Source organism: Ursus maritimus, unplaced genomic scaffold (genome assembly GCF_017311325.1).
Source record: "Ursus maritimus isolate PB19 unplaced genomic scaffold, ASM1731132v1 scaffold_23, whole genome shotgun sequence".
Taxonomy (NCBI): domain Eukaryota; kingdom Metazoa; phylum Chordata; class Mammalia; order Carnivora; family Ursidae; genus Ursus; species Ursus maritimus.
In genome coordinates, this window is record NW_024424786.1 from 18,387,617 (window position 1) to 18,401,112 (window position 13,496).

Below are 13,496 nucleotides of genomic sequence, written 5' to 3' on the forward strand. Positions count from 1 at the left end.
TTTTTTTTTTTTGCATTGGCCGTAGAGCCTGGAGGTATGGGTTCTTACCCTGGTCATAGCACATACGAGCTGTGTGATCTCGGAAAAGTCATCTCGTTTCCCTCAGCCTCGGTGCCATCGCTCTGAAACGAGGGAGGACTGCACCTGGAGAAGACTGCCAGGTTTCACCTTACAAATCAACTCGGACCAGTTGGGGGCGTCCACCTGCAGAGCGATGTGTTGAGAAGGATTCTGAAGCACATCTGGGTTTATCAGGACAGAGGGCCTGGCCCACACTGGTTGTGTCTGCCATTGGCACTGGGTGGGGAGAGGCATATTATCTTCAGAAGAGATAAACTTTAAGATCCTTCCCGGCATGATCGGATCATTGATTTTATTTCAGCTGTTTATGCATTTCAGATTCTGCGTGTTTGATCTTTTTCTGGATCGGGATCACACAAGCCTTGATAATAGCCTTGTGCATTTTGTTTTTTTGTTTTTTGTTTTTTAACTACAGGAAGATTGTCGATCGAATTGACAGTGATGGGGACAGCTTTGTTACCACTGAGGAGCTGAAAACCTGGATCAAACGAGTGCAGAAAAGATACATCTACGATAATGTCGCCAAAGTCTGGAAGGATTATGATCGGGACAAAGATGATAAAATTTCCTGGGAAGAATACAAACAAGCCACCTATGGTTACTACCTAGGTAAGAGTGCCGCCCGAGTGCTTGCATAGCCGGGGCCCTCCTAACAGGCTCCTGGTGTGAGCCTCTCTTCTCTCTCGACACATCTCCTGCCTCGGGGAGATGTCACAACCCCCTAAGTCGAACTTGCTTGGGTAACGTCCCCTTACTAAGAATGTACAGAGCTGCTTACTCGGAGTGAAGCTGTAGGTGGTGAGTAGTGGGAGGGGTCCACGGTCCAATAAAAAGTGACTTAGCCTGGGTGGCTCCGTTGGTTAAGCATCTGATTCTTGATTTGGGCTCAGGCCATCATCTCAGGGTCGTGAGATGTGACTTAGGTTGCTGCCCAATCTGAGCTTACAATCTTGGAGGCACAAAGAGAACAGAGCAGAGATGAAGTGTGTACAGTTTCAAAATGCTGCCAGGTTTCAGACAGCAAAGACCCGAGTGGGCTGGAACAGTCAAAGAAGGCTTCCTGATGGAGGGTGGTCTGGGAGTTGGGCCTTGAAAAACGGATATATATTTGGAGAGATAGAGACAAGAGGGGAAGGTGGGTCAGCCGGAGAAGCAAAGGGGCAGGAGTGCATTCAGCAGTGGACAGGGTTTGGATAGAAGACATGCTTGTTAGTGGGGAATGATAGAGGGATGTGTGCAAAGCACAGGCTGTAGCCCCATTGGGTGCATGGGAGAGAGAGCTAGCACACAGGTCTAGCGCTCTTGGCTGGGTTAAGGGAGATCTTAAAAGCCAGGCAGAAACATTTAGGCAGAATGTTGTGGGTACTGGGGAGCCTGTGTATGTTCTAGATCAAAGAATGATATGAAAGCAGCGTTCTGCAAAGAAAAGTATGACCATGTGACCGAAAGCCAGCACTCTTAACCGCTTGCTATAATGCCCTCAATAAGCTGTTAGGGCCTGGATTGTGGGGGCGGGGGGAAATGAAGGGACAGATACTAAAGGCATTCTGAAATGTTTCAAAGAACTCAGTGGCTCAGGACCTTTTGTCCTGTGTGTACCATTTGGGCATGAAGGATGAGTGATCTGGAAGGAAATGCTTTCTGCAGCAGCCCCATTCAGACATTTCTGCACACATCCTGCAGGAAACCCCGCAGAGTTTCAGGATACTTCGGATCATCACACCTTTAAAAAGATGCTGCCCCGCGACGAGAGAAGGTTCAAGGCTGCAGACCTCGACGGTGACCAGACGGCCACTCGGGAGGAGTTCACCGCCTTTCTGCATCCTGAGGAGTTTGAGCATATGAAGGAAATTGTGGTTTTGGTAAGATCATTCAAGAGCCTGAGCTGGGGAAGGACCAGAGCGAAATCTGTACGAAGTCTTGTCCCTTCTTGCAAAGAGAGAGCATTCTTCAGCCTGACGGGTATTGGAAAACTCACCCTGACAGGAAGTGGAGAACAAGAATACTTGTCTACCCAATAGATGGGTCAGGGCAGGCTAGCTGCTGTAACAAACAGTCCCAACCCCGGTCATGGGAAACAAAGCGGATTTTTGCTTTTACCAAGTCCAGTGCAGATGGTCCGAGTCAGGTGGGCCTTCTGGGCCCTTCTTCGAGTACTCTCAGGTACCCAGGCGACTTACAGCTTGTGCTGTACCATCTTGTGGCTTCCAGGTCATCCTGGCAACAACCAGCTGGGAGACAGAGGAAAAGAAAGGAATGAAGAGAAGGCAACAGTCTGCCCTTCCTGTTCTGGCCAAGAAATGAATCATCCCTTCCTCTACCTTCCACGGGCTCCTTCTAGATAGGACGAGGCTGGGAAATACAGTTTAGATGTGTGCCGAGAAAGAGCAGATGGGTTCAGTGACCCACTAGCTAGTCTCTGTCCCATTTTGCAGCCTTGTGGGAACTAGAGAGAGACTCTGAAAGGGAATGTGTGATTGTTAAACCATAGGGGGACTTAAAGTAAAACTGACAGGAAGGACGCTCCTCTTAGGAAGGACGCTTGGGGGAGGGTGCCTGGGTCTGACTGAGGCTCTGAGGGATGGCTGTGCGTTCCATAGTGTCTGGTGGGGTCCCAAACGTCTTCATTTTCCATGACAGTAAAATAAATGCCATCATCTAGTTCCTGGGCAGGTGCCCCTGGCCAGTTCTAACTGCTTCCATGCTGGGAAACAAGTGGCTAAAGTTTTAGTTCATAATCAGCTCTGGACTATTGTAGCTGCCCCATTGGTGGATGGGGCCCACTCTTGCCTCATGCTTCACTGTTGTGATCACCGTGACACCGAGGACTGGGCAGTGGCTCTTAAGAATCCTTTCTTTTTACCACCCACCATCCATGTAGTGACGGCCGCTTTGCCAGAGGACGATGACGATGGGGCAATTGTCCACAAGTGCATTACGTGCCTCTGGATTGGCTCTCTGCCCTCGGGTCGGCCTTGTGCTTCAGCCCAGGATCCTCTGAGTTGCTGTGACAAAGCAAATTCTTTAATTACTCACCCTAGCAAGAAACCTCATTAAGAAGTCAAATGCACTAAGTGCAGAACATATAGGTCCAAAGTCCGATATACTTTTATTTTTAATTGTCCATTGTTTTCATATTTCATATCATTAGTGTTCATCGTCCACTCCGCCCTGGAATCTATTTTTTGTGATTACCCAGTCCAGTGGTTCTCAAGCTGGGTTCCTCACAGGTACCGCAGGGGATGATCTGGCTGGATGGTGGACATGGTTGGCCTGGCCGGCTTCTTGATAAAATCAGAGTCCCTCTGGGCTTTTACTGACATTTGCATTTGAAGAGAGTGTTCTGCTCTTAAAATTGGGGGAAGGGGGAGGAGGAACAGAAGCCACTGCCTATTTTTTTACAGATTAGAAACTAATGCCCAGAGAGGTAAGGAGATAAGCCAAAAGTTTCCGAGCATTTTTGAGCCATAAAAGCCAGACAGAGGACAGTAGGTAAAATTCTCAGATTTACTTAGAGCATGGCGCCATCTTGCCTTCTCTATTTCCCCTTTGCTTCCTAGGAAACCCTGGAAGACATCGACAAGAATGGGGACGGGTTTGTGGATCAGGACGAGTATATTGGTGAGTGTGGCCTGGAGTCTTGCTCGGCCGCCCCAACGGGGCAACATTCCTCCACCCACTTGTCGAGCTCCTTTCCGCAGACGACTTTTAGCAACAGCTGCATGTCTGAAGTTGTCACTCCTATGCCCTCCCACTGGGGAGGGACTTGACCCCCCAGCCCCAGGGTACAGTATCAGGGAGGCACTGATGAGACCTCACACAGCGGCCAACAGGGGGCCCCATGGCTCTGAGAGGTGCCCCGCACCCCACTGTCTAGTTTTACCTTTGCGTAATGGGCCTCAAAGCACTGAACAGATGGAGCTGTGATGGACGCGACTGTTTACGTGCCCAGGCATCTGCAGAAAGGCCCTCCTTCTCAGAGAGGTGACTCCTTGGACAGTGATGAGCCGGTTTGTGCCTCTGCTTTTTGATGCTTTCACTGGGAGTACCGCACCTCACAGTGCGTTCTGATGGGCTCCACTCAAGCATCGAGAAGTGGGTTTTCAGTACCTGGTGGAGCGGGAGTCAGATTCGTGCAGCTGGGTCAGAAGCCGCCTTGCCAGTTAGAGCCCTTCCGAGCAGCCCGGTAGGCCTCGCAGCAGAAAGGACTGGGGCCGGCCACTTGGAAATTTCCGTTTGACCCTCACCGCGGTCACTCGGGTGCTCTGGTACGTGGCTCCCAACAGCGGTGCCTTCTCCTGGCAGCGCGTCTGCTCCCAAGTGTCGATGAAGTAAAAGCTGGAAAGTCACTTGAGGGGTGGGGTGCATATACTTTCTGTACCACAGTTAATAGAGGCGGTTAATTACCTCCGTAAAACTGAAGCGCGCGTCGCCGTCGGTCGCTGGTCCGTGGCTGCGTTCCCTTGCCAGCCCACGCCTGCGGTCACGAAGAGCAAAGTTTCTTCTCATCAGGGGAAATTATATTGGATCTGAAGGCCCGAGTGCCGTCTGTCTTCGGGTGGGTGGTAACGGACAGGTAGCTCTCACCGTAGTAATTAAAGTGATCTCGGCGGCACTGCCTTCGGGGAATAACATGCTGTCAGGCCCCTCGTCGGTGCGCGCCCCGTGTGCGTGCGAGGGACGGTCCAGAGCTGCGGACGCCTCACCTTGACAGTGGTGATGGAATTAGACCGAAAGCTGACGGACTGAAACAAGCCATGTAGCACTTTTGATTAAAAGTGTGTGCTCTTCTTGGCCCTCCTGAACTCTTGCATTGAAACGGTGCAAAGTCAAGGGCAAAACTCTGAGTGGCTTTGCCTTAAGGAAACACTCCGTTCTTTACACCACGGAGGGAGGGAGGTGCGGGGCATGGTGCTTGAGAATCCAGTTCCGAGCGGCTTGCCGTCAGAGAGGCTCGACGTGTGGACTTGTCCAGCAAGTGACCTCATTTACAGAGCGGCCGTCTTTTCTGCTGGGAGCGAGCGGAAAGCCAGTGGTGCTAAGTGCGGTGGGAAGAGCCCTGGACTTGGGAGTCCTGGCTTCTCCACTTACTAGCTGTGCGATCCTGTGGGAGTCACTCCATCATGATAAAAGCCTCAGTTTCCTCACCCGGAAAATGGGAATACACAGCACGCACACTTGCGGGATTCGATGAAGCCCAAGTTAGCTAATAAATGGGACAGCCCTTGCTTGAAACCAGTCTGCAAGTGTCAGGTGTGGCTCCGCCTTGTGGCGGAACCAAGGGTCTTGCCTCTCCTTTTCCTCCATTCACTACCCGCTCTCTCTACCACCTGGCATTTCCAAGCTGTGTTTCCATTAAAGAGAAAACTGCCCACAGGGTATCTGTCTTTTCCAAGGGGATCTAGTGACTTAGCAAACAGTGCATCTAAACTTTGCCAACTTTTTCCTGTCCCGGTCATTTTAAGATAAGGATAATAATTCATCTTACAGAGTTGTTATAACGATGAAATAAAATGATCTATGGGGAAGCCCTTCGGAAGTGATACAGAACAACTAGGAATAAGTGGTTACCAGGGCTAGAAGCAGAGGGGCCCTGTTCCCGTGCAGCCTCGAGCCCAAACTTGCTGTGGGTCCTTGGCCTAAGGCTATGCCTCAGTGTTTTCATCTATAAAATGGGACTACTAACAGTACCTACTTCTTGGGATTATTATGAAAGTTAAATGAAAAAAGCGTATGTAAAGTATTTTATATATAACATCTGGACTGTAGGAAGTGCTTGATGTCGATCCTTATTACTGGTTTTTCACCTAGATGGTGCCGGTTTGGGTTGTAGTTTTTTTCACTAAGTATCCATTTAATCTTCATAATAACTCTGTGATTTATAAATTAGCACCTCCATAAAACAGACAAGACAACTTAAGATTTACTCACTGAATTAAGTAACATAATCCCAGTCACTGCACTAAGTCATGAGCTAGGACTCATCTTCTGGCTCCTGAGCTCCGTTCTTTCTGTTCCATGAGGCAGCCTGCAGAGTGGCTAAATCCCTGCGTCATTATCCACCAGACATTTGGGTTAGGGCTCCTGATGGGTCGTCATCTTTCCAGAAACTCAGGAAGTCAGGTTTTCCTTGACTTACCTTCCGCTTGTCTTCATAACCAAGAACCACCTTCCCTTCTAGCGGATATGTTTTCCCACGAGGAGAACGGCCCTGAGCCAGACTGGGTTTTGTCAGAACGGGAGCAGTTCACTGAGTTCCGGGACCTGAACAAGGACGGGAAGCTGGACAAAGATGAGATTCGCCACTGGATCCTCCCTCAAGACTATGACCACGCTCAGGCCGAGGCCAGGCACCTGGTGTATGAGTCAGACAAAAACAAGGTATTCACGTTCTCCTGGAATCGTTCCTTGAAGGGAGACAGTTTACACAAGATTGATTCTGTTTGCTGCTTTGGTGATAGCATTGGCCCGTGGCCCACGCGGCCGCGTCCTTATCGACGTCCCTCCTTCTTGCCCTACAGTAGAGACTTGTGAACTAAGCCAATACCGTGGTAACCCACAGTGAACTCTGACTAGGGGCCCAGACATCCCTGCATGGTCCGCTAAGGGCCACACACTTAATTCCCTCCACCTCCTAGGATTGCAGAAACGGTAACTTTGCTGTGGGCCGGGCGTGGATTTCAGAGGAGTTGCCCCAGAACGGGTTTGGTCAGTCAGTCAGTCAGTCAGCAGGTACTTCTCAGACAGCTGTAATGTGTCAGGCACAGGGATGCCCATCCCACGACATCCCAGGCCTCCTCAGGCAAGCTCGTCCCGCTGGCTCGGATACCCGGTGCTTCAGTATCTGGTAAATATCCACATCAATAAACAAGAGTTAGAAAGAAGTCCTGCCTCTTCCCAGTTTGATCACTGCTCCACGTTCTTGGGAGACAGGAGAGTTTTGCAGTCAGGCCATCAAAGGGGACTGGAATTCTTCAGGGCCTGTTCTGGGGAAGCCAGCACTGCTTGTGGATATAACTGGATTCCAGCTTCGGGATCCCCTGAGGCCTTGCCTGATACGCTTTAGCGCAGCTTTTAAGCCGGGGGGCTGTGTGCTTTGGTTTTGCAGGGCAGTGATGGTAGAAGGGGGTGCCTCGCAGCTTCTTCATTAGGACGTTCGCTATTTCAGATGTTGAGAATCCACGAAGTGAAGGGAGCTTGACGCGGAACAGTTGCTCAGGGCTACCAGAACTTCTGTGACAGAGGCCTTTCCTCTCTCTTGCAGGATGAAAAGCTAACGAAAGAGGAGATACTGGAGAACTGGAACATGTTTGTCGGAAGCCAAGCTACCAATTACGGGGAAGATCTCACAAAAAATCACGATGAACTTTGATACCTCCTCCGCACGGTGCATACAGCAGGCTGTCACGGGCTTTCTTTTACTGTCTTGGATGGTTGCTACAGTTGTCTCATTTACAGCAGTTGTGGACCCCCAAAAAGCAAGTTTCTAACCTCGGATTGGGGTCAAAATTATTTTTCACTCACTGTTTACTGGAAGATAGTCGTCGCTATCTTTCAGTAAGGCTTCTCCAAACACATTAAAATCTTGGTAAATCGCCACACTGTATGGGGATATATGCTAAAACATGATTTTTTAGCTTTTTCCATTAAACATAAACGAAAGGGGAAGAAAATGTGAAAGACCCCTATATTCAGAAGTTGGGGGGGCAGTATATGGAGCAACTGCTGTGTATTTTAACTGCACATTTTTTAGATTTGCCACTGTTGAATAGTCGGTGAGAGAAACGTCTGATGGAGCTACAGTGGTATCCTATGTAGGCTTATTCCAGAGCACATCTAATATTCCAGATTCTTCCTTCTTGACTTTATACTCTGTCACTGTAAATGCTATATAAAACCTCTGTGCATTTTTCTGTACAGACCTGCTAATGTGCACAACAAATCCCTATCTTTGTGTTTTTTGCTTTTACAATAAGAAGCAATCAAGAAAGACAATGTGAAAAGGAAAGGAATTTTAGAGGTAGGGAAGAAATGAATGTCAGGCATTCGAAGAACTCTAGGAAAATGATAAACACTTTATTATACTTGAGAACATTTTCTTGACATGTAAATGAGGCAGGTCTGATCTTTGAAAAAGTCAACAATAATAACAAGCCGTTTCCTCGCTGATCACCAATAGGAATGAGGCAGTGGGATCCTGGGGAAGCCGGTGGTGTGGAGCCCTGGAACCCGCTCCATCTGGTCCCGGGGAATCTGCGACCCTTGGACCTGCCCTGAGGACTGCTATACCGGAGAATTAGGACAAGGTGATGTTCAAGCCATTGGCTGAACTGGTAGAAACAACTCTTACGGGTTGAAATTTCACCTCACAAACAGTGAACAAAATAAAGGATCCCACTGCGGATTTTCTGCTGTGTCCTGTGGTGTTTGACCTCACATGTACTGTTCGTGACATTCTTGTTCAGATAGAATTAGCAGTGGGATGGGATTGCATGAGTAAGATGATAAAGGCTCTGGGCTTTTAATCCGGTTACTGAAATGTTTAGAATTTGCTCACACTTACCTACGTAACAAATGCATAACTTCTTTCTCTGCTAGTAAGGGCATCTGCGAGTCCTTGTAACTCTTAAGTCTCTCGGAGACAGGTTTCAAGGCCTACAAGGCCCGACAGGACCTTTGTTCCCTTCCTGCGTCGGCATCTCCCTACCACTGTCCCCTCCACCTCCCAGAGCCATTGACTTTCTGGTCCTCCGACACACCAAGTTCATTCCCAGGTTGGGCCCTTTGCACTTGCTGCCCCTCAGATTCACAACCCGCATCTCCCACGTCCTCAGGGAACTCAGACGGTACCACCACAGTGGGGCCTTCCACACTCCCAACATTTACGGTGGTCCCATCTGAGTTCTGTTTATATTTTGTCTCATGTCCCTGTTTTATTCTCTTCTTGGTACATTTTAAGCCATTGTTTCCTGGGGTTGATGTACACATTACCACAAAGAGGGAGGCTTACAACAGCAGAAACTTAAGTCTTTCACAGTTCCTGAAATAAAGCTGTTGGCAGGGCTGCACTCCTCCGGAGCTCTAGGGAAGGATCCCTGCTGCTTCCAGATTCTGGTGGCCCCAAGTGTCCCTTGGCTGTGGCTCACAACTCCATTCTCTGCCTCTTTCCTTCCTCTCTGTGTGACTTACAAGGACCCTTGTCATTGGACTTAGGGCCCACCTTGATAATCCAGGATGATCCCATCTCGAGATCCTACTTAAGTCTGCAAAGACTATTTTTCCGAGGAAGGTCACATTCACAGGTTCCAGGGTTAGGCGGCACACCTGTCTTTGGGGCCACCCGCAGCCAGCCGAACCGCCTGATGTGCTCTTGTTGGACACCGTCCGTGCTGCCCAAGCTGCAGTGCGAGAGTCGCGGTCTGCTCGGTCCTATCTACCGCTGTTGCCCAGGACCGACAGCAGGACAGCCTGGTCTACAATAAGCACTCCGCAATTATCTGCTGAATGAATGGGAGTGGTTAGCTTTCATCAAAGAGAATGTTCTTCAGGGGGAAAAATTAAAAGGGTGTAAATAATTTAAAATAGCTCACATTTGCTGAATGAGAAATTAGGTAATTTGCCTGACTCCACAGTGATGAAATGGCAGGGCTGGAATCAAATCCAGGTGCTCCTGGCCCCAAATCTCTACTGGTAGCCCTGTTTTACTGCTCCAACCTTCAGATCTGATCTATGTTCCCTTTATTTCCTTGCTCAACCATGGTGTATGATTATTATGGTTAGGGAATGAGAATAACTCCTCTTACCCAGGAAGAGGCTCTTTTTCTTTTTAAGCAATGAAAACCTGTTTTTTGAAAAATGAGAAAATAATATCTTGTAACCTAATTAGGAGCATAACACTTGTAAAAGGTGCTAACATTATTCTTACTCCAAAAAAGGAATGCTGGTTGATTTACTAAGTTATGCATGGTAAGATGTTAAATGTATTTTGAGCACTAAATTTTTCCTTTCAAGTCAGTGCACATAAGAAGAGAACCCTCACAGAGACTAGTGCTTCTGGGGCTGAATTTAACACTATTTAAAGAAAGAAACCCTTAGCTAGGGGACATAACTGTTAACATGGTGATTTGTAAAGCCTTAGATTTCTAATAGGGTCTGACTGTTTCAAGGAAAACATATTTTGTTTCTAGGTAACATTTCAAGTCGGATTATGGACAAATGCTACAAAATTGATCTGTAATGGGAAATACTGTAATGTCACAAAGCATTATTTATATGCTTAATGTGACTGAAAGCATTAATTGCTAGGAGCCAAAATCTGTCCAAGCAAAACATGAACACACATTTCTTACCTCTTGTCTCTTACTATAGGTTTTTGAATGAATTCGAGTGTAACAAAAAATGTAGCTAGAAAATCAGCCACACCTGAAGGTTTTCTTCACCTGCTTGGATTACTGTAGTCGTGTCTTGTTAGCAAAGGCATGAATCCTCTCTGCTCAGAAGTGCCCAGCAAACGAGAGCGACGTGGCTCCTTGTTAGCTGCCCAGCAAAAACATCTTGTGAGTTAAGTGGTGGATGGCTGACTGGATGTTTTTAAAAGTTCTTCTAAATTGATTTTGCCACTTTTATAATAAAATCTGGCTTCCTCCCAAGTATATGCAGCTAAGATTTGGCTCTCTCTGAAATCTTAAAACAAGTTTATAATGCTAGAATTTCCCACTAAAAACCAATGAGTGCTGTAATGTTCACCGCTTTGGCTCACCCTCAAGTATTAAAAACGTGGGCAGTGGAAAGATTCTGTCATCAGTACTTAAACTCCCACGATTTACATGAACTTGGAGCCCTTTGCACAGAATCCAACCGCACTCTCAATTCGGGTCCGTTCCAGAGTCTGAGGCTGGCTCAATGCACCCTAGGTATAAGGCATCCCACCATCCCCTGTGTTTTCAGTGCCTCTGTCATTTTTCTCATAGAAAATAGAAAACAGGGGCGCCTGGGTGGCTCAGTCGGTTAAGCATCAGACTTTTGACTTTGGCTCAGGTCATGATCTCAGGGTAGAGAGATCGAACCCCACGTGGGGCTCCGTGCTCAGTGGGGAGTCTGCTTGAGGAATCTCTCTCTCCCTCTGCCTCTGCTCCTTCCCCAACTCATGCTCTCTCTCAAGTAAATAAATAAATCTTAAAAAAAAAAAAAAGGTAGAAAATAGTGTGCAACTCACCACTGAGGCACGGGAAAGAAAATGAATGTAAGGCTTGGTTACTTTCCTGTCTTGGAGGTGCTGGTGTCACGGGAGCACGTAGCATTTCTCTTCTCTTACGCTAATGGCCGCCAAGTTCTCACACACACTTCTCCTGGAACCCTCACGACAACCTGTGAGGTTGGTGCTCGTAGGGAAGAGGGATACACGAGGCTGTGCTGTGGGAACAAACAACCCGACCACCTCAGTGGTCTGAAGAGTCCACTCCAGGCCAGTCATCCACGGCAGCTGTGCTGTGGGCGTTCAGCAGTGTGGGGGTCAAACACAGGCTAGCCAGTGTGGTCACTCCTGACAGCGTCAGAGAGTGTTCTAGTTAGAAACGGCAGGGCCAGGATACAAATCCAGGTGTCTCGGATGGGGGACCCACCCTCTTAGTCACCCCACTATGTGGCCCCCTATTAAAGAGCCTCTTGGCGAATCCACCATTAATATTCCAACCATTTTAAACACTGGTGGCCATCCATGGTGTAATTTGAAAATTCAGGACCACTGGGATAAGATGCAGAGCTGGTGGTATGGAAAGACAGGTCCAAAGGCCTGGCTGGACTGAGCTCTAGCTCCACGACACAGAAGTTCTGTGATCTCCGTAGGTCACCTTCCTCCTGAAAGGCCTGTTCTTTTTTTTTTTTTTTTAATTTTTTTATTATGTTATGTTAGTCACCGTACAGTACATCCCTAGTTTTTGATGTAGTGTTCCATGATTCATTGTTTGCGTATAACACCCAGTGCACCATGCAATACGTGCCCTTCTTAATACCCATCACCGGCCTATCCCAGTCCCCCACCCCCTCCCCTCTGAAGCCCTGTTTGTTTCCCAGAGTCCATAGTCTCTCGTGGTTCTGACGTGGATGATGATGATAATAATAATAATAATAATAATAGTACCCAGCTCTCAGAGTAGTCACAAATATGCATGAGGTAATGCACATGCAAGAACCACAGGACTGAAAAGTGACACCCAGAAAAGGAGTTTTTCCTAGGTTTTTCCTTTCTGAGCAGGTCACATGGCAGTGGCAGAGAGGCCAGGCCTGCAGACACCAGGCTGCTGGTTCATAGTCTTTCCTTCTTGTGTGAAGTGTTCTCAAAAGCTCCAGATGTATCTACTACTGGAGGAAACTGATGGGATGAAATGACAAAGGACTCGCTCTCAGCACTGTTTTATCGTGAGGACAGCATTCCAAAGCTCTGTGTGTATGTGGCAGGGATTTAGAACTCAATTCAAGAGCAGATCAAAAGAGCCTCTGTACTTTCAATAAAACATCCAGGGACCCAACTAAAAAAGGTCACTCGGGGTCTTGTTTTCAGAGGGGAAACTGAGGCTCAGAAAGAGTCAGCTTGTGGATTTCCCTTCCTCCAGACCGAGGCAGAGGTTAGACTAGAACTCCTTCCCCTACTCCAGCTGTTCACTTGGAAGCGTCAACGATCTCATCTGAAAAATGGCGACAGTAATCCCTACCTTCGAGGAGAGGAATAGGGATTGATCAAGGAAATGCCCACAGAGCATTTCATGAAGCCAGTGCATAGCACACGGTGACCATTTTTATGAGTCTGCCAAAGCAGGGTCCTCACTCGGTTCAGCAACATTTATTTGTTTGTGGGTTTCTTCGTGCTCACTTTCAGGCTTCCACCCACGGCAGGAGCGAGTGAGCGGGGCTGTGGATCAGAAAATTGTCAGAGGCCTGTTTGTTGTTTTAAATACATGAAAGATGAGTTTTTTGTTTTTTGGGTTTTTTTTTAAGTTCACATCTTTAAAAAAAAAATAGAGGTCACATGGTTATTACCTGTAAGAAGTTGAGGAGATTTACCAAGTCCTAGCAGAAGGGATGATCCCAAACCAGGGAAGTGTGTGGCCGGGCTGCTAGGACATGAGCCATGAAGGTGCACGGAGAGAGCACACCCGGGTGACTGAGTCAGACGGACTCGTCACCTGGGTGGCTCCAGGCCCACTGCTTCTACTCTGCAAGCCTCCTTTTCCACTTCTGAAAAAGGCAGTAAGAGCAGAACCTGCCCCACGGGGTGGCTGAGAGGCTCAGGGAGACGCTGTGTAAAGCTCTCTGCCCCTGGCCTGACGATCGGTAGAGCCAGAGAACTCAGTCATACAAGCTTTTAGAACTGACAGTCATTTTAAGGGTTAAAAGATATGCCAAGGAATCTAAACAAA

The 13,496-nt window shown here is 48.0% G+C and overlaps 1 protein-coding gene across 2 annotated transcripts in view; it reads left to right on the top strand.

Annotated features, from left to right (window-relative positions):
- The window catches only part of RCN1 (reticulocalbin 1), a 12,413-nt gene extending 3,928 nt beyond the window's left edge, over nt 1-8,485 (top strand). Inside the window, exons 2-7 of one of the 2 annotated variants that reach the window (XM_040638915.1) lie at nt 497-690; nt 1,765-1,943; nt 3,642-3,702; nt 6,263-6,462; nt 7,346-7,468; nt 8,261-8,485. In XM_040638915.1, coding sequence (XP_040494849.1) covers nt 497-690; nt 1,765-1,943; nt 3,642-3,702; nt 6,263-6,462; nt 7,346-7,453 — 742 coding nt within the window. In that variant the 3' untranslated portion in view covers nt 7,454-7,468; nt 8,261-8,485. Of the gene's footprint in view, nt 1-496; nt 691-1,764; nt 1,944-3,641; nt 3,703-6,262; nt 6,463-7,345 lie in introns of both variants that reach the window. The other variant, XM_040638914.1, reaches the window with a different exon arrangement.
- The last annotated feature ends 5,011 nt before the right edge of the window (nt 8,486-13,496 follow it).